Source organism: Sarcophilus harrisii, chromosome 1, assembly GCF_902635505.1.
Source record: "Sarcophilus harrisii chromosome 1, mSarHar1.11, whole genome shotgun sequence".
Classification (NCBI taxonomy): Eukaryota; Metazoa; Chordata; class Mammalia; order Dasyuromorphia; family Dasyuridae; genus Sarcophilus; species Sarcophilus harrisii.
In genome coordinates, this window is record NC_045426.1 from 171463539 (window position 1) to 171488496 (window position 24958).

General features: G+C 34.8%; 1 protein-coding gene across 2 annotated transcripts in view; it reads left to right on the forward strand.

Moving 5' to 3' along the window:
• Nucleotides 1–24958, forward strand: part of MSH3 (mutS homolog 3) — a 189729-nt gene that overhangs the window by 138925 nt on the left and 25846 nt on the right. For both annotated transcript variants that reach the window (XM_031966986.1, XM_031966990.1), the window contains one exon: nt 211–322. In XM_031966986.1, coding sequence (XP_031822846.1) covers nt 211–322 — 112 coding nt within the window. The remainder of the gene's footprint in view (nt 1–210; nt 323–24958) is intronic.

The window sequence follows — 24958 nt, forward strand, 5'->3', positions numbered from 1 at the left end:
CTTGTCTAAGGCTGGATTTGAACTCAGGTGCTCCTGATTCCAGGACTGTTGCTCTTTTCACTAACCACCTAACTACACCTTGAAGATACAATCTTTAAGAAGTTTGAAATTTTTTGTTTGTATTGCATATTTCTTGTTTGTTTTGTGCTATTTTAAAAATGATTTCTGTAACATTTTCAAATACTGAATTAAAGTATTTCTTTTTTGTAGACCAATTTTGCAAGAAGAAAGAAAAATAGTGATAAAAAATGGTCGACATCCTGTGATTGATGTGTTATTGGGAGAGCAGGATCAGTATGTTCCCAATAGTACATATTTATCAGTAAGTATTGTATTATGATGAAAACCAAGTAGAGAAAGTTAACTTTTGACTGATTTTACATATATATGCATATGTATATTTGTGTATATATGTATACATATGTGTGTGGACATGGGGGGGGTGTGTTTGGATGATATATATATGTGTGTGTGTGTGTGTATATATATATATATATAAAACCAAATGCATAATTAATAATCTATTAGAGTTTTCGTTTTACAAGGATCAACACTTGAATGTAGCCTTTTCTGTGATATTATGCCCAGCACTGCTATTACTGGTGAAGAATCATGTGCTGACTAAAAAATTTGGCAAATAAAGAATTTGCCCCTGGTTATCAATTCTTGTTAATTAGAATCATACTACATTAATGTTTCATTAACTCTTAGTGTTTCACTCTTTATCCTTGTTCTTTTTCCTCACCTAACTTATGCTACTTTTCCAATTTTTTTTTTCCTAATGCATAGTTTTGATCTCTTAATACAATAAGAACTTGAAACTCTAGTCACTTTTGTTGTACAAAGGCTTCTTGAACTTTTAGTAACTTTAGCTCTTATTAGGAAAACAATGTAAATGACATCATTTATTAGATTAAGCTAGTAAGCAATAATACATTTTTAAAAATACTATGTAAATATGTTACCTTTTATTTCCCAAAGTATCAATAGGTACTTTTAGTTGGAAAAATAGTATAAGTGGACCATTTGAAATTTCTTTAATTTGATTTATATTCTGTTTACAAATTAATTTAATCATTTGCTAGCAAAACTTGAATAATTAATTTATCTTAGTCATTTTTATTGGCTTTGAAAAAGCTTATGATGTTTAATAAAGTGTCTTTTGGGAAGCTAAAATAACATTACAAGAAAGTTTTCAGAAATATTGAACCACCATTTGCAAAATAATTTTTCTGTTTTATCCTAGCAAAATACATTTCTGGAATGCTCTGAAATATCAGTGACTTTTATAGACCCTCTTTCTAAAATTAGTGTAGGAGTTGATGTAGAATTGTTGCTATGGTGAAATGCATTCTTTGTATGGCATAAATTTATATATGGATAGAGTTAAGAAAAAATATTAAGAAAAACTTGTTTAAAAAATTTTATGGTAGGTAATTACAAACCATACTATGGGGGAAAGATACTTTTAGCAGAAAGCACAGCTAATTTTGCTAATGACATAATATTAAAAATCAGCTTTTTTGGAGCATGCATAATTGAGGTAGAGTTTTTGGAATTCTGTATTATATGAAGTTTTCTCATTGCTTCTGATATAGCTGTTTCTCAGGTAATTCTGCTCTAAGCTATTCTAAGCACTTTCTTACATTCTGGAAACCCTCCTCCTCCCTTCTAAAAAAAAACAAAAACAAAAACCTATACACTCCCTTCCTTTCATCTCTTTGATTTTTGCATAATCCATAATTCTTGTATACCTGCCTATTAGTTGTGTCTCCAAGAACTGCTAATCCTCTTCTAAAAAGGACTCTGGAAAGCATTGAAAAATCTTATTTAGGTACACATTTACTATAATAACCAGCATATTACAAAGGAGATTTGGGGTTCGGGTGTTTCCCCTACTCATTCCCAGTCCAAAGCCTCAATGTAGGTTTTTTTATGCTCCATATACTATCCATGGTCTGCAGGGCCTTAGAACAGCTAATTCTACTTGTTCTAGCCAGCCATATCTCCTAAAACCCTCAAACAAGGATTATCCACTTTAATCAAACCAGTCTTTTTATTTTTCCTTCATAGTCATTCTGTTGTCTGTGCTTTTATTTGTTATTTCTCCAAACAGGAATAGTCAATACTTTCTTTTCTGCTTATTAAAATTGTTTTTCTTTCAAGACCAAGTTAAGTTACAAACTAATCTAACACGTTCAGGTGTCTTTTATCTCTGAGCTTCCCTGTGGAAAAAGATACATGTCTGTAGTCTTTGCTTATATTCTGTCATGTGATTTCCTGATATGACTTGTCTTCTACATAAAATTATGAGCGCCTTATATTTCTTTTATTTCTAGCAGCACCTAGCTTGGTGCTGAACAGCATTCATTGCTTGATAAGTATCTGTTGGTTTATTATTGTTTGGAGTTTTATCTTTTAGACACAGCAAGTGCTTCAGAGAGGGTAGAGGCATGCTTGCTTCCAGTAGGATTGTTCACATTTCTTGCTGGGTAGGTCAGATAATTGAACTTTGGACCACTATTGACTTTTCCAGTATTTTTTTCTTTCTGATGGAATATTATAATGATCTTGCTTCTTGATCTTTTAGACTACTTAAAAAACCACAAATGTTTAGTCCTTCTCTCTTAATGATATAGGGCTAAGTAGTAGCAGGAGGTGAAATGAACTATTTAAATGCATATTATAGATGTGTAAACTATAATAATTTTAGTAAATAAGTTTATAAATGAAATCTGCATTTTCCTACCCACTTAGAGCCCAAGGTGTTTTATAATTCTAGAGGTAAGTCATAAGATAGTTGAGGAGAAGACAGATAGAAAGCAGAGAGAGGAGCCTATATATTTAACTTCTAAATTTGTGATTGAATCTAAGCACTTTGAATCTTGTTTTTGTCACAAATCCTAAAGTTATTTGTCCAAGACTTTTAGCAAGGTTGCAAGACATAACCATAGTCGTAGAAGGAAGGCACTTGTTTCTGGAGGGAAGGAAAACCAAAGCTAATCATAATAATGTTGGGGTGTGAATATGTGTGAATTCTTTCTTGTTGATCCTCACAACAACATTGTGAAATAGATGCTATTGTTATCCTCATTTTATAGAAGAAACTGAAGCAAAGAGGTAACATGCCATGTCAAAGTTCACTCTACTAATAAGTGTCTGAAATGGAATTTGAACTCAGGAAGCCAAACAAATAGAACAGGCTAAAAACAGGAGAGTCAGGACACAAACAGAAGCTTCATTAATTTCAGAGTAAAGAAATGAGTAAAGTCTGCAAATGGAGTGCCCCACTAAGGTTGGAGACCTTAATGCTGTTGATGCTGGATTACTTATATACATGAAAGGGGTTGGTCCTCAATACAGTCATTCTTAGATCTTGAGGCAGTTCTCATGGTTAACATTTCTTAGGATAATGCAGGGATTCTTAGTCCCATGGGAATAGTCATTGTCTCAAATCTTGGGGTCATGGCCAATCTGCAAGCACAGAATCAGATTCGGAGTTCTATGACGGGTACAGGAGTATAAGGACCTGTCAGTGACAAAGAACAGGGAGCGTAAACATGTGGTGGACATCTCTGGGGAATAAGGGAGCTAGATTCCTTAGTGACATTTTGCCAGAGGGTGAGATTATTCTAGTGTGCAAAGAATTATTGTTATGCAAAACTTAGGACATAACCTTCTTTACTGGGTCTTAACTATGGGGAACAGGGACTTCTCCAAAATATTTTGACATAATCAAGCTACATTCAGAAGCCTCTTATAAGCCACATGAAAAAACATGGAGAGCCAGAGTCTCTGAATTGGTTTTTGAAGATTACATGACAGTTTCAGAACTATATTTGTTAGAATAAGCAGAGAAAGGAAACTGGGTGACATCTTCTTAATGGCAGAGTGGGATGGTTCTTGTGTTCCTGGCGCAGTGTCCTATTCCCTATCCTCTCTGGCATGTAATGTTAGATTTGTAGTTGGAAGGAGTTTTAGAGGTCACTTAGTTTCCTGTACAATATTACTAGCAAGTAATGTCCCTAGCACACCTGCCAGTATGGATCATTACTGTGACATCATTAAGCATTTATTATGTGCTTTGTGGCAGGTGTGCTAGGGACATTTCTTTAAAAAGCTAGTAATAGCCCCTCCCCTTGAAGTTTGCATCTAATGGAGGACACAATATGTAATAACTAAATACATGCAAGATAAATCTAGAGTAAATGGAAGGGACTCTAAAGAGGAATAATCTGCTAACTTTTGAGGAATTCATTCCATTTCAGCTATTAGGAAATTTTTCCTTTTTATCATGTCTAAATTTGATTCTCTGCAACTTCCACTCATGGCTGCTATTTCTGATTAAGGTAGGGAAAGGAATGAGAGATAGTTTAGGGGCCTAGGGAAAGAAGACAGTGTCACTAAAGAAGCTGTATGATAGTAGTAGGGAATTTTGGATAGCGAAAGAAAAAATCGGGGATGCTAATCTTCTGGAGGATGGAAGAGGTAGGGAGGAAGGAAAATGGTGGTGGTGTAAGAAAGAATATTGGTGAAAGGAAGTAAACTTGTAGTTTGAAAACAGTTGACTAACCATTGTCATTTTTTTTTCAACCATTATTCATATGGCATGATCCCAAAGCCTGTTGTGGTCACCCTCTAAATTAAGTGTTCTTCCCTAAAATGTGATGAGCAAACTGGGCACAGTACTCTAGATGTAGTCTGACCAATACTGTGAGTATATAGCCTTTCTTTTTCTGAACATTAAACTTGTATTGGATATTTTTGACTGCATATTGGTCTCTTCACCTATATTCAGCTTTGATTCCACTAATCTACTAGATCTTAATCAGAAAAACTGTCATCTAGCTGTACCTCTACAACTTATACTTGTGAAAATTAATTTTTTAACCTATTATTATATAATAAGACTTTTTGAATCCAAGATAAAGGAAATCTGACACTGAAATCCATAGTTGACTGCATGGTCAATTTTATTTTAACTAGCTTCTGTCATCAGTTTCTTCTTTTTTCCAGCCTTATTCTTAACTCTCTTTTCAACTGTCTATGTGCACAATTTTAAATTTGCTACTGAGGCTACAGAATTTGATAACCGTTTTCCCCAGCCTCTATCCCAGAACCCACCATAGTCAATTAATATAGTTGACACTTATTTATCCAGAATGGTCAAAGAATTATTTATTCTTGTTAATTTAATATTCTAATTAAATCATAGAGTTACTTTGTAAATGAATTATTATGTGGGGTAGAATAGGGAAGGGAGAATATTCCCTCAGCTAACATCCATCAACCACTTATTCACAGCTTCTGTTAAAGGTTTACGTGCTCTAAGAAGTTAAGTAACTTATCTATATTCACCTATCTACCCTCGTGTCAGAGGTAGAACTTGGTTTTCCTGATTCCTGGCTTCCTTTCTGCTTTGCCTCATTGCTGCTCATACATGGACTGCCAATATTCAAATAATTAGAATTAATCAAATAAACTTAACATTAAGCAGTAGAGTAGACATAATTTAATCTTTGTGGAATAAAAGGATCTTAGTGTCATAATTATGAATATTAGCCATATAACAACCTGGAAGCCCAGTAATTTGGGCTTCTTGATTAGAATGATAAAGAATAACATCTGTGATTGGTGAGTTTTCTTGATGCAGATTGGTTCATAATTTAGCTTCTTTCTGGTTTGGTTAATAGTCTGTAGTGCAGAAGAGTCCACAACTTATTTGTCTTCTTGTAGATTCAGAAAAAGTCATTGACCCATAGTAATTTCTGAGTGATTGTTTCAAGGACTCATGATTTTGTTTGCATCTGTTGAACTGGAAGAATTTCTGAGAGTACTAGCAGTAAAATCTCATACTGAATTTGTAATGCAAAACTGAGTGATTCCATATATGATTCCATGTAGGAATGGACAGGGATCCAAGAAGAGTTCAGGAAGAACTCTAGGAGATTAGCGCCCCTCAATTTTTTCCTTGGCTATCCAAAATCACCTACTATTATCATACAACCTCTCTATGGGCTCTTCCTTCTAACCCTAGGTCTGCTCTCTCCAGCAGTGCCCCAGGCTCCTCAATTGTGTTTCATTTCTTTCCCTAACTTAATCAAAATTTTGCTCTAGTGATGAGATGTTTGAAAAACTGACTAAACTAAAGGAAACTCATGATGGTTTTGTGATTCACATTTTTGACATTTATGATGGGCAACTCCCTATCCACTAGCTACATGATGATCTTTTAAAAGTACTTTTAACTGATCCCTTTTGTCTCTATGTCATACTTTTTTCAAACTCTGCCTTTTCCAGAATAAATCCTCCCTGATAAACTTCCCATATAGTGACTACATTTGACAATGTATAACTTTTTTTTCTCTTAGTAATCCCACATTTCTCTGGCAAGAGAGAAGTTTGTTTATTATTCTTTCTTTGTGCTTCTTACTGGTTTTTCCATTATTTAGAGTTAAGCTTACTTTTAGTGATCTACTCACTTTTTGATTCTACTCATTTAGCTCCGTATTAGTTCTTTAAAACTTTGCTTTGTTTTCTGAATGCTTTGGGGTTTTTGTAAATAATAGTTCATTACATCTATATACTATATATTGTAATGCCAGAGAAACTGAGGCAAGATAGAGATTAGAGAGTTTTTAATATTTTATTAATTGGAAAGTATAATTGACTGGACAGGACTCTCATCTCAAAGTATCCAGTGATGAATGGGAGAATCTCAAGTCTTTTTATACCTTTTTCAAACAAAGAAGGGGAAAAAAGTGGGAAACGTCTTTACAGACCCATTTGGTTCTGTCAGGATGAGGGAAGGCTATAAATTCTTAGTAAAAGCCAGAGTCAGGATGTCTGAATAAACAGAAGTAAAGATGTCAATGAGGTATCCGGGATAGTCTTATCTTTTGGAATACTTTAGAGGGGGTAGTGTCATAAATTCTTGAGGGCAGAAGGAGTTAGGAGCCAAGAAGTCCGATCTCCCCCTCTTCTTGAGTCTTACATTGACAATTTATAACCTTAGAGCAAATAGTCCTCAGTCTTAATGGACCAGAGGGAGGTTTTACAACTAAGGGGATTGAGGCAGAACAGTTAAGGATATTGAGATAGAACAATTTAGGGAAACTCAGTCAGGACAATAAGGGAAACTAGTGCAGGGAAACTGAGGTAGAACAATTCAAGGAGACTGTGGCATAACAATATATTATATTAGTTATACTTGTTGTATAATAATAGTTCATTACATCCATATATTGTATATGTTACATATATATGTCAGTTATTCCCCAAATATTGGTCATCCACTTTATTTGCAGGTCTTTGCTAACACAAAAATTGCTGCTTTAAATATTTTAGGAAATACTGAATCTTTGTTTCAGATTTTGACCTTTTGGAAATCTATGTCCAGAAGAATTATTTCTGAGTCAAAGGCTATAAAAAGTGTATTTATTTTTCTGGCCTCATATCCAGATTGTAATCTAGCATAACTGGGCACTTGAGCTCCACTAGCCAAATTGGATCATTGTCTTTCCATAATGATTTTTTTTTTAACCACAGTTTTCTGTTGCCTTTTACTCTCAATATAGGATATGCTAGACATTCAGTTCAATTGAACCAGCCTCTATTAAGAACCTATATTCAAGTGCTAGAACACTGAGGATATAAATATAAAAAGAAAGAAAACAGTCCTTGAACATTATTTAATGTTTAGGCTTGTCCAGTCTCCTAACTTCTAATTTTAACAGCTTAAGATTATTTTTAAAATATCAACTACCAGTGAGATAGGCTTTTCTCCTATTGTTTATTTCTCAGATTGAGTTCCATCTGCTTAGTCAAGGAATATTAATATTGAGGGGAACCCTAGAAATCATCTAGTTCTGGGGTCCTTAAGATTTTTGTTATGCCATCAACCCCTTTGGCTATCTGATAAAGCCTAGAGGCCCTTGCTCAGAATAATGTTTTTAAATGCTTAGGATGTATAGAATTACCAAAGAGGTCTATTATATTGGAATACAATCATCAAAATATTTTTTAAACAAGTTCACAAGACCCAGGTTAAAACAAGGCCTGGGGCAGCTAGGTAGTTCAATGGATAGAATACTATCTCTGTTGTCAGGAGGACCTAAATTCAAATTAGACTTGATACTTACTAGCTGTGTCACTTAACCCTAATTTCCTTGCAAAAAAAAAAAAAAAGTTTTCATCATATAGGTGAGGAAGCTAAGATACAAAATTCACATAGCTTGTTAGTGGCAGAATTAGAAATAGACCCTAATAGTCTCCTGAACATTGGTGCACGACCCATTCCACCAAACCATCCTAAACCATACTTTCCTTTGTTCTGTGTTGGATATGATCTCAACAGTCTGACATACGAGCAGAATTACAAAAGGGTCATGCAAAGTGCTGCTACTCAAAATTTCTTTGACAAGTGATCTCATCTATACAAATTGACCAACAGAAGCCTTAAACTTGTCTTATTAATGTTAATGACACTTCTCTCCTGCTTCCTAAATGAACCCTTCAATCTGCTTTCCAAGAACCAAATAGTCTACCCCCAACTGCCTTAGATTTCTTTGAGGATCACACTATGCTAAAAAATCCTTCCCAAAGCAGATTGAAGCAGTTTATTTTATTTACCAGCAGTAGAAAACTATTTGAGGCCATCCTACTCATTTTGGACATGGGTTTTGCTAGCATGAAATTATTTTGCTTTAAGTTTTCATTAACTGGAATCTTTTAGTTCCCTCTAGACTTCATCTTTTTTTTTTTTTTGGCTGAGGCAACTGGGGTTAAGTGACTTGCCCAGGGTCACACAACTAGGAAGTGTTACAGGTCTGAGTCCAGATTTCAGAACCTCCTGACTTCAGGGCTGGTGCTTTATCTACTGTGTCACTTAGCTGCCCTAGACTTTGTCTTAAAAGCTACTTTTTTGTTTTCTTTTTGGCCGTCTTCACTATCAGTTTTTTTTTTTTTTTTTTTTTTTTTTTTTTTTTTTTGCTGAGGAAATTGTCATTTAATCCCATTTGCCTCAGTTTCATCATTTATAAAATGAGCTGGAGAAGGAAATATTAAACCATTCTAGCATCTTTGCCAGGAAAACCCCAAATGGGGTAAGATGAATTGGACACTAATGAAACAATGAACAATAACATGTGAAGACTCACATAAGCAAGGAATGAGGCAATTAATTGAAACTACATGAGGGACTGCCATTTTATAGAACCAATAGCATTGGACTTTAAGTCATCGTATCCTAAATATCAGCAGCATTTCAGTGCTACAATGCCACCCCATTTTGTGTCTTCTCCTATTCTTCACTGTCAGATACACTAATGTCTTCTTCACACTTTGTCCACATCCACTTTGAACCCAGATAATTACTTCTCACTATGTCACTCAATACACACATGAGCCACTACTGCCCATTCTTACCCCCTGCCTTGCCCCCACACACAGAATAAGAGGTTGCTTTCCGAGGCTTCTAATCCAACCTGTATATATCCAAGAATCCATTTTCTAGCATTGCTAGCAAGTGATCAGCCTCTATTTGAAAGTCTCCATTAAAGTCTATCTAGGCAACCATCCTATTTGGGATTAGCTTTGATGATTGAGATAATTTTTTTAAAAATTAAAACAAAATCTGCCTCTTTGGAAACTTCTACTCATTGCCTCCTCATTCAAGCAAAACGATATGGCAACTCTTCTGAATGAAAACCTATCAGATACTTTAAGACATCATTTATATCCTTCCTGAGTTATTTGTTCTCCAGGCTAAATATCCCCCATTCTTTCCTATGTCACTGTTTGCAGTTTGGTCACCATTGTGCTCATGTTCCTGTGGACATAGTATAGCTTATTAATGTCATTTCCAAAAACACTGTACCAGAACTGAATAAAATATTTAGATGTGTTTTGACCAGGATACAGAGTACAGTGGACCACCACCTTCATTCTGGATACTCTGCCTTCCTTGATAGAACCTTAGTAAAATTTGGTTATTTTGTCATATCTTTGATTCATATTGAATTTTATAGTCCACTAAAACTCCTGGATCTTTTTTTATCCTTATCTAATCATCTCCTGCCATCTTGTATTTGTGTCACTGATCATTTTGAACCCTGAAAAAGAATTTTATATTTATTCTTCTTGGATTGTACTAGATTTGGCTCATCCTTCTAGTGTGATTTTAATGCAAGCTTCACCTAATGTATATTAACTATACCTCTCAGCTTCCTGTCATCTGCAAGTTTTGATTCAGCATGTCAACTATGCCATCATTGAAGCTATTAATAAAATCTTGAATAGCCAAGGACAGATCCGGGAGCACTCCACTAGACCCTTTTCTTCAAGCTGACATAGAGAATAAATGACTCCACTCTGAATCTAGTCATTCAACCAGTTATAAATCTACTTAGCTGTACTGGCCTTGAGCTTATATCTCTTAATCTTATTCACAACGATATAATGAGAAACTTTTGTCAAATAATTGGTAAAAAAATCTTTGCTATACTCTATTCTCTGTTTCTAGCATTCTCATAATCAGCTTTTTGATCAGAAAAGAAAAAGAAGTTATTTTAGTGTATGACCCTATTCCTGATAAAGTCACACTGGTTTTGGGATTACAGCTTTGCATTAGTATTGAATTCTAGAATTTTGCCAGCATTTGAAGTCAAGTTTGCCAGCATCTGGTGTCCAGACTCTTACCTTCTTCACTTTTTTGAAAGTCTTGGCAGGGATAGCTTGATGCCACAGAGACTAGAGCACTGGGTCTGGAATCAGGAAGACCTGAGTTCAAATCTGGCTTTAGAACTTAATATTTACTAACTGTGTGAGTCTAGGCAAGTCATTTAACCCCAATTGCCTTGCCAAAAGAAAATCAAGGTAGCACTTTCCTTTCTTTAGTCCCATGATAATACTTCTGTTGTCCATGGTCTCTCAAAGATGAGCAATAATAGCCCATATTCTGGTTCTTTCAGTACTCTAGGATCAAGACCATGTGAGCTTGGTAATTTTTCCTCTGAGTACTCTCTTACCATTGGAAGGACTTAATCATGTTGCTTGTCCTTTATACATCCACATCACTTTTACAAATATTTTGCATCTGACACTCACATATCTTCCTTCACATTGTTTCTCCCACATCCTCTATTTGACTTCAAAATTTCTCCAATCCCTTTATTTCACAGTGTTTGACTGACCCCCAAAGATTATATCAGATCATAATTTATGGATTCTGTCTGTATATTCTAAACCAAAAGATGTTTTACAGTCAAATTATTTTTAAAAATCCTTATCTAGACCATCCATTTGTGTTTATGACTGTAGAAATTGAGTCCCCTAGTAAGTAAGTGGATCACTTACTGATAGAGAGTGAATATCACAATTAAATGTCTAAAACTTTCCCTTACAAATGACAAGAGTATCCTATAATCTACTCTGAAGTTTGAATGACTAACTTTCTAATTTTCACATCAGTATTTTTTTCTCATTAAATGAATTGAATTATTAATTGGCAGAATTCTAGGCAGATCTGTAGGACTTTTTTTTTTTAAGGGAGCACGCATAATTATAAAAAATCATAACATTTATCTTGCTATAGCTACTTGTTGTAGTCTGACCTTGGTTTCAAGAGACAAGAAAAGGACGTAGCCAACACTTCAGCAGTAAGCATTTATTAAATACATACTATATGCCAGGCACCATATTAAAGATGGAGCATATGAAGATAGGCAAAAAACATTTCCTGTTCCTAAGGGGTTGCACAGTCTAATGAAGATGACAGCATACAAGGGATTATATACAAAGAAGATATTTGCAGGATAAATTGGAGCTAATCTTAGAAGAAAGGCACCATATCTCCTCTTGCCAGGATGTAAAAGGAAGAAGAGGAAAAAATTGGGCAGAGAAGGCAGCCATTATGAAGCTGGATTTATAACCTAAACTCAAGTAACTGCACCTATTCACTTTACTGCCATGGGGCTATTCACAGTATTGTGAGCTAACATAGTGTTAGTAATGGGATCCTAGGGATGACAGACTTCAGATGAGTTAGTACCTTCCTTAATATTAGAAAAGGCACTCCAGTTTTCTAATTATAGGTAAGAAAGTGGTTAGGGAGGGAAGTAGAGAGTGACACTGAAATGATGTACTGTTATCCCTTCCAAATTGTAACTTTTCCACATAACGATTTGGATATATCATGGGTTGGCATAAGAAATTAAATGGGAATTTTGGGGGAATTTTATGGAGGCAGCAGAAAAAAATACAGAAAAAGTTTAGAAACTCAGAAGTACATAAAATACATGTATAGTGTTACATAATATCAACCCAGATTTTACAATAAGATACTGTAAATATACTGTAAACAAAAAAGAAAAAAATTCTGACTTCTCTTATATGAAGAAAGGACCAAAATTTTATTTTGTTTGAATATAGATTGAATTTATTCTCTTTCTCTTTTTAAACTTTATTTTTTATTGAGAGTTTTTTCCTTTTTATTATTTTTTTTAGTACAGCTTTTTACTTTCAAAACATATACATGTGATATTTGTGGAAATATGTATAGATAAATTGCATATGTTTAACATTTTTTGCATCACTTTCCGACTGGGTCAGAGGATGGGGGAAAGGGAGGGAAAAAATGAGAACACAGGATTTTGTTGGAGTGAATGTCAAAAATTATTCATGTATATATTTTGAAAATAAAAAGCTTTATTTAAAAAAAAAGAAAAAAAAACATGCATGAATGATTTTTCAACATGGATCCTTATAAAACCTTGTGTTTCAAATTTTTCCCTTCCTTCCTCCCATTCCCTCCCCTAGATGGCAAGTAATCCAATATGTTAAACATGTTTAAAAAATATGTTAAATCTAATATATGTATACATATTTATACAGTTATTACACTACACAAGAAAAATCAGAACAAAAAGGGAAAAAAAAACATGAGAAAGAAAAATGCAAGCAAACAACAAAAAGAGTGAGAATGCTATGTTGTGAGCTACACTCAATTTCTACAGTCCTCTCTCTGGGTGTAGATGGCTCTCTTCATCACAAGATCATTGAAACTAGCTTCAATCTTCTCATTGTTGCAAAGAGCCACATCCATCAGAATTGATTGTCATATAATATTGCTGTTGCTATGTATAATGATCTCCTGCTTCTCCTCATTTCACTTAGCATCAGTTCATATAAGTCTCTCCAATCCTCGCTGACATCATCCTGCTGACCGTTTCTTATAGAAATTCTTATAGAATTATTCTATTAAATAGAATAATATTCCATAACATTTATATACTATAATATATTCAGCCATTCCTCAACTGATGGGCATCCACTAGTTTCCAGTTTCTTGGCACAAAAAAAGGGCTGCCACAAACATTTTTGCACATGTGGATCCTTTTCTTTCCTTTATGATCTCTTTGAGTTATAAACTCAATATAAACATTGCTGGATCAAAGGGTATATGCACAGTTTGATAATTTTCTGAGCATAGTTCCAAATTGCTCTCCAGAGTGGTTGGATCTGTTCACAATTCCACCAACAGTATTAGTGTCCTAGTTTTCCCACATCCCTCCAACGTCCTCATTATCTTTTCCTGTCATCTTAGCCAATCTGAGAGGTATATAGTGGACCAAAAAATTTTAAGTAGGTTTTCCAGATTGCAAGGATGTTGTGTCTCTAATCCCTGCAATGTGAGAGTGATAAGTATGCTTCTTTCTCCCTTTTTCTTTTCTCTTCTCTTTGTCTTCTAGATATTTCTTTCTTTTTCTTTCTTTTCTTTCTTTTCTTTCTTTCTTTCTTTCTTTCTTTCTTTCTTTCTTTCTTTCTTTCGAGGCAATTGGAGTTAAGTGACTTGCCCATGGTTATACAGCTAGTAAGTATTAATTGTTAAATATTTGAGTCTGTATTTGAACTCAGGTCCTCCTGATTTCAGGGCTCATGCTCTATCCACTGTGCCACCTAGCTACCCCTTTTCTCTCTCTTTCTAAGTAACTTCAGAAATTTGGTTATGAGACCATTTGCAGTCATTTACATAAATTACTGCTATGACATAGAAAATAGAGAACAGCTCTTGGAGCCAGGAACAACTGGATTCAGATCCTGCCTTAGATACATGCTAGCAGTGTGAACATAGGTACGTTACTTATTCTCTTACTGTGCTTCCACCCAACTGTCTCAGTCTATATTAATGACAGACAAGTTGCTTCTCTATCTCAGTGGAGGAAATTTCCTGAAAACAATGAAATCACAAGTTTAGCCCAACTTTCCCTTCTATTAAAGTAAAATGTAAACTTCTGGCCATCTCCACCTTTTTATTATGTACTAGCGGTTTTATATATACCAAAGTTAAGCTTATCAAACATGCATAAAATACCTATCATGTGCTTGGCAATGGAAATACTTCATAGTTTCACTCAATTCCTAAGCTTATGAATATGAGCCATGCAGATCAGAATCCATTTATACCTTCTCTATCCAATATGCTAGTTGCCTTCCTCTACTTTCCTTAGCATAGGAATGCTGGTTCAATATTCTAGTTACTCATTTGCTGCTTCTTTTCTTTCTGTGTGTTTAGGATATTAGAAAATATTTCTATTACACATGAACTGGATTATATCTTTTATACCACTTCTTGTCATTGTTGGTAATATCCTTATGCTAACCTTATTTCTTTGTTCCAGACTCTAGGGGATTGGTCCAAGTATCTTGGCTTTCATGTAGCTGTGCAGCTGTACTCCCTTTTTCCTTTTGTTTCTTTTTTTTAGGCACCCATGTCACTAGTGAGGCAATAAAACTAACCAAAAGAAAATCTTTTGCCAAGTAAGCAAGTACTTATGGAGTGCCTACTATGTGCTAGGCATTGTTCAAGATGATAGGAACACAAATATGAAATCAGCACCATTGTTGTTCTTACAATCTAACCATGATTAGACAATCGGTTGCTTCCACTGGCTTGGGGAAAAAAAGTATTTTGTCACGTAATTGCCATGTTCATGACAACACAAACTGGGATGAAGTAATATGTCTCCAAAATGAAATCTGATTCTTTTCAAAATCATTCCACCATCTTATTCATTTCATCCTTTCCCATCAACTTAGAATCGTTATCTACCTCCATGTTATTTAAATCTTGGTTCAAATGATATCTCTTCCTTCACTATGACTTCTTGTAATACCTTGATTATACCTGTTATGCTACTAATTCCTTAAAGTTGTGATTTCTATACTTATCTAAATTTATACATTATCTTAACCAAATTATCAGCTTCTTGAACAAGTCTTATACTTCTATATATGATCATCTCTTACTTACCCCTTTTCTTCCCCAATTAAAACTCTTTTTTTCCTCTCTCTGTCTTTATCATCTAGCATTTATGTCTTACATAATGTATAATGGTTCAAGAAGTATTTGCCAAAGATAATTAAAGTTTAAATTAAAAGAAAAAAATTACTTCCACAGTGCAGTTTCTCTCCTCCCCCACCCACAAAGTATCCTACAAGAATATTAGCAAGAAGAAAGTATTTGTCTTTTTTCCCCTCTTCATTCATTCTTTCAGTAAATATTTCAAGAAGAAATCAGTTCCGCACATAACAAATATTTACTAAGGATTTACTACATACAGAACTAGTCTTTGGGGAATGACCTGAGTGACAATCATCACTCCCCACTCTAGAATTATTTGAACTATATCCTCCTAACTTCTGCTATACAACCTGTGCAGCCCCCTCTGCTCAGTCATGCCCTTCTGTTTTCAGGCTGACAGCATGTCTGGAGGAGGCTGTTGCTATTCATTCTGTTGAAGAACATTGTCACTGACTGACATTATCAGTGTACAAAAGGCTTTGAAACCTCAGTACTTTTCAACAATTTGCAGCTGTTATAAAAATAGTTCTACCATGATGGCTTTTAAAATATGTGTATATCAATTTGTGTACTTGTTAAATTAAAATAATTTTTTACTGTCAACTTATGGGCAATTCTTGTCAGCAAATTTAGGACCACTTTAATATAGAACCTTTTCTCTTTTTTAATTTTTTACATTGTGAAATTCTAATTTGTATTCTCACTTCTATATTTTTTATCAAGTTCTTTCCTTCCCTCCCTCCCCAATCCCAACTTAAAGAAATTGATTAATGCATTGTTGGTGGAATTATGACCTGATTCAACCATTCTGTAGAGCAATTTGGAACTATACACAAAGAGTCATAAAATAATATATACCCCTTGGCCTAACAATACCACTATTAGATATGTGTCCCAAAAGATTTTTTTTTAAAAAGGAGAAAGACCTATATGTAAAAAAATATATATATAGTAGCTCTTTTCTCAGGGCAATGAATTGGAAATTGAGGGATTCCCATCAAACTATGGAATGGCTGAATAAATTGTGGTATGTGATTGTGATGGAATATTATTGTTCTATAAGAAATGATGAGCAGGATGCTTTCAGAAAAACCTGAAAAATCCTCCATGAGCTCAAGCAAAGTGAAATGTACTGTGTATAAAATAATAGCAGTGTTGTGGGATGATCAGCTGTGAATGACTGCTATTTTCAGCAATACAGTGTTCCAGGACAGCTCTGAAGGACTTATGATGAAAAATGCTATCCATATTCAAAGAAAGAAATGATTTTGTCAGAATATAGATTGAAGCATACTTTTTTAAACTTCATTTTTCTTGAGGGTTTTTGTGTGTGTGTGTGTGTGGGGAGATCTGTATTTTCTTTCATAACATGATGTTTGTGTAAATATTTTGTATAACTTTACATGTGCCTTCTCAATGGCAATGGAGTAGGGAGGGAGGAAAGAAGAGACTCTAGAAACAAATGTTAAAAAATTGTTTTACATGTAATTGGGAAAAATAAAATATTAAGTAATGTTGGAGAAAATTTTGGTCGCCCTTTAACTTTTTTGTTTTCTATTGATCACAAATTTTGAGCTGAGACATCATTTTCTTTTCATCTGTGATATAGATCATGCGTTAGTAAGTAACTAATTGCTGTAGTTACTTCATAGATGCCCATTGTAATCCCCCTATTGTGGAGTTTGTATCTATTCTTTTCTAAAGAAAAGCCAACAACACTTTGGAGATCTTCCTATGGTTTTTCATCTTTAGTTACTAAGATTGTGCTTTTGTAGTCTCTCATTCTCAACTTCACTACATCTTTTAATTTTGATGTTATTCAACAATAAGAAGTTAGATCATGCTATTATCAGAATTTATTGAAGATGTCAGTGTTGATTTTAAGGAAGTGATTCCATTTTTAAGACTTTATTTAGTTTGGTTTATTAAATTTGTCTTCCAGCTATGAAGAATTTCTGATCATTAGCATAAGAACATGTAAAGATTAAATGTTGAATGAGCTTTATTTTTTGCATTGTTTATGTTTCATAGGAATTGTGGAGAAGAGTGATCTCCCTCTCCACTTCAAGGTTCCCAGTTAATTCTAGAGAGAGTGTGAAACATTATCTTTTAACTTATAAGAGCTAGAATACTCTTAGGCTAGAACATTTTGGAAGTGGATTTGTTCTATTTCTGTGATTTCATGAGTACTGGGAAATCTATCTATCAATGGAGACTGGAAATTTTTCCATGTCTTATCCTGGTGGGTAGAGAGCTGACCTTAGATCCAATAATACTTAGGTTTAAATCATTCCTCTGGCATATATTGTCTGTCTCCCTCGGTAAGTCATTTAAATTCTTAGTACCTCAAGCCATTCACTATGGCAACCACAAAGAAGATATTAGGATTTACTTGGAAAGGTGGCATTTAGTTACATTAAAAAAAAAGTTTCTAGATTTTGAATATAGTCAGTTCTCTTCATGCCCAGTACCAAGGTCAGCTAAATTGTGTGCCCCTGCATATGTTCCCTCTTTGCTAATTACAGGTCTTCTAAGACTCTGGTCCAAGTCCTTATCATCTCATGCCAAGGCTTAGTGCAGTGCCTGGCTAATAGTAACCCTTTAATAAATGCTGGGTGACTGACTAGTCCAACATATAGTAAACCAAAAGAGTCTTCTTCTATCAGCAAGGGTTCAACTAACTCCTAGTCATCACTGTTCCCAGAGTTCTCATACAGATGAGTTCCAAAGCTTTCTCCTTTAATATGTATTAACTCCAAAGTAAGTGTGATCTTGAAATACAGCTGTACCCTGTATTTTGAGCCATTGTGATCCATCTTTGATCCAGCTTTGGATCCATATTTTAATCTTGGAGTCATAGGACTAAAAGCTAGAATTCACCTTATCCATTCTCTTCTATTTGTAGATGAAGATAGTGAGACTAGGGCAGCTAAGTGGCACAATGGATAGAGCACTAGCCCTGAAGTCAAGAGGGCCTGAGTTCAAATTTGGCCTCAGATATTTAACATTTCCTACCTGTGTGACCCTGGGCAAGTCACTTAACCCCAAATGCCTCAGCAAAAAAGAAAGAAAGAAAGTGAGACTCAAAGGTTAATTATCTTGCCTAAGATCACATGTCTAGTTGGTGTCAGAGCTGAGACTAGAGCTGTTTCACCTCAGCCTCTTTTATTCCCTGAAATTTTTTCTGTGCTCTCATCCAGATTTATATTTAAGCGAACTAGAATGTTTCTATAATCCCCCTACCCTCCAATTATTTTCTATATTTAACATTGTAAAATTAAGATAGGACTTCATACTTTGGAAGAACTCATTGGTATATTTGTCTTCCTTTAAAGTTGTTTGAGGATATTTGTTTTTATGCTTGTTTGTTTTTTTCCAGATTGTGAAATCTTATTCTTCATGTGTTTTTAAAAGTATTTTTTGTGTATTTCAGTATTTTTATTCTTAGTGACCTGGTCATATTTTGCAGTTGTATTATATGAATAGATAGTCCTCTTGTCTATCAGTTTCCAACAATGGATCCTGTCACCTGGAAAGAAGACACAATTACTTACATTGTAATGTTTGTTTTCTGATGTATTGAGTTAAAAGATCACCATTGACCCATCTATCTTCCTTGTAGAGCTGAGGCTTTTCTTATTTGAAGGGTTTTTTTTTTTTTTTTTTTTTTTTTTTTATTCCAGTGCTTCCCCTCAAATTTTGTATTTTTAAAAGACTGACAGAAAAGCGTTTAGACAATTTTGATATTTAGTTGTTCCTATTTCCCTGATCAAAGGCTTTTAATGTTGGAGAAGTTTTTTATTTATCATTAGGCAAAAATAGTTTAGGTGGTATGTACATACTTATTATTTTAGCATATTAAAGGATGAGAATGATTGGTAAATTTTAAAAAAATGTTAGAATCTTCTGTTCTCCTTAATTGAACTTTTGAGTCTATACATTTTTTTTTTCATATCTTCAGTTTCTGTGTTGTTTTAAGTAGACTGTAAAGCTTAGAAATTTGTCCTTTTTCTTTCAAAAAAAATTCAGGTCTCATATACCACTCGATAGATAATTACATGTCACCTATCTTTTAAATGGTCAACAATCATAGAATCCAAGAGTTAGAATGGTCCTTAGAGGACATCCCATTCACTAGTTCATACCCATAAAGCAGTAAGAAATGGTAGCCAAGAAAGCTATTCATTCTTATGCTGCAATAAGAGAAATATGGTGTTTAGGGCAAGAGAGGGGTAATAGTCCTGCTTTAATCTTCCCTGCTTATATCCCATCTAGAGCATTGTGTTCTGTTCCAGATGCCACAATTTAAAGAGACATTGATAAGTAGCAGAAAGTGTCAAGATTAGTATAACCAGGATGGTTTCAATTTTTGCTATGAGAATTTGTAAAAGAGATTGACAGTGTTTAGCATGATCAAAGGGAAACTTTTAAAACAGAACAGTTCAAAGAATACAAAAATCCAGTCCAAGAAAACATGGCATTCATAATAGTTCAGTAAAGCAAGCCAACTTTATTGAGGAGAGATACACACAAAATGATGGGAAGTCATGAGAATAATGAAAACAGATTCACAGGAGGAATGAGGTACTTTCTTTCCCCAAACCATTAAAATCTGTCCCCAAACCTGGAGCTAGAGAGGCATTGATGCTTTATGATAATGTGGTTGAAGGAAGACTTCTAGGGAATTTGCAGCTAATTGCTATTCATAGTCCCCATCAGTGGAAAAAGGGACTTTGGGTCATTATTACTGGTCTTATTCTAAGTGAAAAAGAATCTTTTGAGCAATCCCAGCACTTCTTGCTGTATTGGTTGGGGAAGCTACTGTATTTCTTAAAAAGACTTAGTATAAGCAAGACAGCTGTATTTAGATATTTGAGGACTAGCATGTAGGTGGAGGATTATTGTGAAGACCGTGTATTTTAAAATCAGCCGGAGTCAGGAATTCAGGTTAGGGGAAAGTCGTCAGTCTTTATTCTCAGTGAAGAAAGATCCAAGGTGGAAGAGAATGGGCAATAGCAATGTGTGTAGCTGAGTCAAGAAGCTAGCTAGACCAACAGCCACACAACCAGCAGCTGCTAACATGAAACCCAGGCCAATCTCTCCCCACCTCTCTTCCTGTCTCTCTGTCTCCACCCACCAAAATCATCATTTCCTATACAACACATCAGGACTTGCACAGAGAGTGGGCAGGGACCATTCTTTATCCAATCATGTATATTAATAGAGTATAGTCCAATTGCTATTTAGCCTCACATGCTTGGGACCTCAGTGCATCAACTCAAGCCTCAGCCCATTACAGATTATGTTTATTTTGTTTGGTCCCAAAGGGACTAAGAGTAACAAGTGATAGCTGCAAAGAGACAAAATTATAATTGAGGTAGGGAAAAACTCCCTAACAATGAGAGCTAACAAAAAAGTGAAATGGGATATTTCGAGAAGCAGAATGCTTCATCCCAAGGATCTCACAGAGACAGGTTCTAGAACAAGCTCTTGTATCTAAAGATAGAAAGGATTCTAATTCAGATACAGCTCAAAATAGATGACCTCTGAGGTCTATTTCATCTGTGATTCTTTATACCAATGAGCAGATCTATTGACCAATTAAGCTTTTAAAAGAGAAGGTGGGAGGGAGAGGAGTGTTGCTTGTTGCAAAGAATGAATTTATGCCATGGCAAGTTACTTAAAATCCTTTAAAATAACATATTTTCATGATCTTTGTGGTGGACTAGTTAGTATATATCAAAATAGAATACTCAAATAATGTGTTGTATTTTTTATTCTTTTTTTTTCCCTCCAGATTAGGCCCTTTTAATGTATCCTATGACAGGCTGCTAAAGCAAAAACCATGAGAAAACTTTTGCATTTTTTCTTTACAGCTCAAAAAAGAGATAAATTAAAAAAAAAAAAAACAAGCACTACATATATTTGTAGGGGAAAACTGATTTTGTATATGGGGTGTAACAATATAAACTCAAGACAACTCATAGAAAAAAAAAAGGTTAACTCCCACATCTATCACCCATTTTTTGCAAAAAAGTTTGTATGGAACATTCGTCCAGTCAAAACCACTATGCTCCCTCCCTTGAAAGGTCATTCAGCTTTTTCCAAGATGACCTACAAACTTCATACTTGTCTTGAAATGTTCTCAGAAGACTCTGTCAAGGATAAGATGACAGGATAAATCTCCCAGAGTCCTTCACATGGTCAAGGAAAAGAAAATAGTAAAAAGCTATTCAAACTTCTCCAAAAAAATGTTTTTTAAGGATGATTCCTTTAATTAAACTTAGGTTAGTAAACATTTATTAAGCATCTCCCATGTATAAAGACAAAAATAAAAGTCTTTTCTGTCTTCATTTTACTGAAGCTTAGGGAGAGGATAAAGTACTATAATATATGTGGGGATAGGGAATGACCTATGATTTCATTTGTATAGAGAACTCTCAGATAAGGAAATTTCTCTTACTTAAGTGAATAGAGGTCATTTCTGAGCCTTATTGTGTTAGCTGTCCAGAGCAGTAACCCAGGATCACATAATCAGTATGTCAAAGGTGGGACCTGGAAACTGAAGTTTATCATCCATATCAGGGCTTCTTAAACTTTTTCCATTCATAATCCCTTTTTGCCCAAGAATTTTTCATGTGACATCAGGTATAGAGATATAAAATTGGTGTACAAATCAAACATTTACTAATAATAAATTACAATTTAGCAACTTCTACATTCAGTTATGAGACTCCATATGGAAACCCACAGTTTAAGAAACTAGGCTTTATACCACATTGCACTCATAAGATGTTTACAGATAACTTGGGGAGAAGGAAAGCACTACCAGTCTCCATGGAGCGAGGGACACCTGAGTCAAGCCTCGAAGAAGATAAAAAATCTTGGGAGCTAAGAGGGAGCTGGAAGGCATTACAAGCATAGGGTCAGTTTGTGCAAATTTGTAGAGGCAAGAGATGGAATGCCAGGAACCAAGAGCACTTTTGAGTCCAGTTTGGCTGGAGCATAGCACATGAAAAAATAAAGCTAGAGAAGTAAAGGGAGTCCCACTGTGGAAGTTACCAAGTCAAAATCTGAGACGATAAATTGTTGCTGAATGTTTTTTGACCAGAGGAACAAAATGGTCAGACCTCTATCCCAAGACACCTTTAGAAACCAGAAATTTCTGGAGGTGAAGATGAAAATAAAAGTTCATTGAATTTGAGAGAGAGAGAAAGAGTGTGAGAGAGTGAGTGTGTATGTGTGTGTGTGTGTATGTGAGACAGACAGACAGACACTTATAGAGGAGCATATTATCTGTGGGCAGTTTTCATCCTTTTTTTCTTCCCTTGCCTGTGAGATAAAATTAAAATTCAGAAATAGTAGTTTTTCTATTCATGCCAATACTGTATACTAGCACTATAAATGAGTTTTATGTTTACTATTAACATTCTGCCTGCAAAAAAATTATTTTTGCTTTTGAATTTAATTTTTGGTAATTTCTCAGCAATTGAGAAATTGAGCTCTCTATTTTGGACTTTTTCCAGATGTTGCTGAAGTTGGTATTTGAGGGCCCCTCCCCCCTTTTTTTCAATTGTAAGTCAGTTTATTTAACTTTTTTTGTTTTTCCTTTCTAATGTTATTTTGTGGGAAACCAGTATTTTTCTCCCTACCTTACCTCCACCTCCTCCCTTAGATTGTAAGTAATCTAATATTTGTTAAACATACAATTCTTCTATTCATATTTCTGGCATTTATCATGCTGCACAGAAAAATCAGATCAAAAAGGAGAAAGAATGAGAAAGAAAATAGAAAGCAAGATAACAACAGCAGAAAAGGTGAAAATACTGTGTTGTGATCCACATTCAGTTCCCACAGTCCTCTCTCTGGATGCAGATGACTCTCTCCATCACAGAACCATTGGGAATGGCCTGAATCACCTCATTGTTAAAAAGAGCCACATCCATCACAGTTGATCATCACATAATCTTGTTGTTGCTATATACAATATTCTCTTGATTCTACTAACTTCATTCAGCATCAGTTCATGTAAATCTCTCCAGCCTTTCTGAAATCATTCTGCTGATTGTTTCTTATAGAACAATAATATTCCATAGTATTCATACACCACAACTTATTCAGCCATTCCCCAACTGATGGGCATCTACTAAGTTTTCAATTCCTTGCCACTACAAAAAGGGCTACTACAAACATTTTTGCACATGTGGGTCTTTTTCCCTTTTTTCTGATCTATTTGGAATATAGGCTCAGTAGAGACATTGTTGAATCAAAGAGTATGGCTCATTTGATAGCCCTTTGGACATAGTTCCAAATTGCTCTCCAGAATGGTTGGATCCGTTCACAATTCCACCAACAATGTATTAGTGTCCCAGTTTTCCCACATCCCTTCCAACATTATCTTTTCCTGTCATCTTAGCCAATCTGTGAGGTGTGTAGTAGTACTTCAGAGTTGTCTTAATTTGCATTTCTCTCATCAAAAATGATTTAGAGCATTTTTTTATATGACTAGAAATGGTTTTAATTTCTTTGTATGAAAATTGTCTGTTTATATCCTTTGACCATTTATCAACTGGAGAATGGCTTGCATTCTTATAAATTTGAGTCAGTTCTCTGTATTTTAGAAATGAGGCCCTTTATTAAAACCCTCCAATATAAAATTGTTTTCCTAGTTTTTTGCTTTCCTACAAGAAGATTTTCTTGTTTCCTCTTAATGCTAGTACCTTCCTTCTCTTGATCATCTCCATTTTATTATGTGGATATCTCCATTGTACAGAGTTGTTTGCATGTAGTCTCCCCCATTAGAATGTGAACTCTTTAAGAGCAGGAATTGTCTTCTGCCTTTCCTTGTATCTCTAGAGCTTAATACAATGACTGCTATTTAGCAGATACTTTTTAACTGCTTTTTTAAGTCATTTACCACTAAGATGATCTGGATCTATCAAGTTACAAATGGTTTTCAATTGTTTTCAGTCATGTCCAACTCTGTGACCCCATTTGGGGTTTTATCGGCAAAGACAGTAGAGTGGTTTTCTTTTTTTCAGCTCGTTGGAAACCAAAACAAACAGGTTGAAATGAGTTGACCAGAATCATATAGCTAGTAAGTGAGGGCTACATTTGAACTTAGAATGATGAATCATCTTGATTCTATGCCTGTTGTGATATTCATTGGGTCAACATCAGTTCATACTGAAGGAGAATTTACACATTTTAAATCCCCTAGATGAAAGGTGTTTTGAGCATTAAGAAGTTTAGCTACGACTCATTTCCAACTGTCTTCCTCTCTCCTCACTTATAGTCCTTTTTAACTGAATAGAAAGAAGGAATAGTGGAAAGCATAATTGAGGAGCATTTTGAGATTTGGTTTGGTGTGTATATTTCTAGCACTCATTCATTTATGAAATGGGAAGAATATAAGCAAAGCTGAGGAAGGTCAGACAACCTGAGTGTTTCCTTTGCATGATTCAACTTTCCTAAAGTACTGATTTTGATTTTGGTCTTATTCCTTAAATTGTTTAACCTTGATTATGCTAATTCCAATCAGTTTTGTCTGAATGTTGGATCCACAGCTCAGTAAACTATATCCTGAGTTCTCATTTT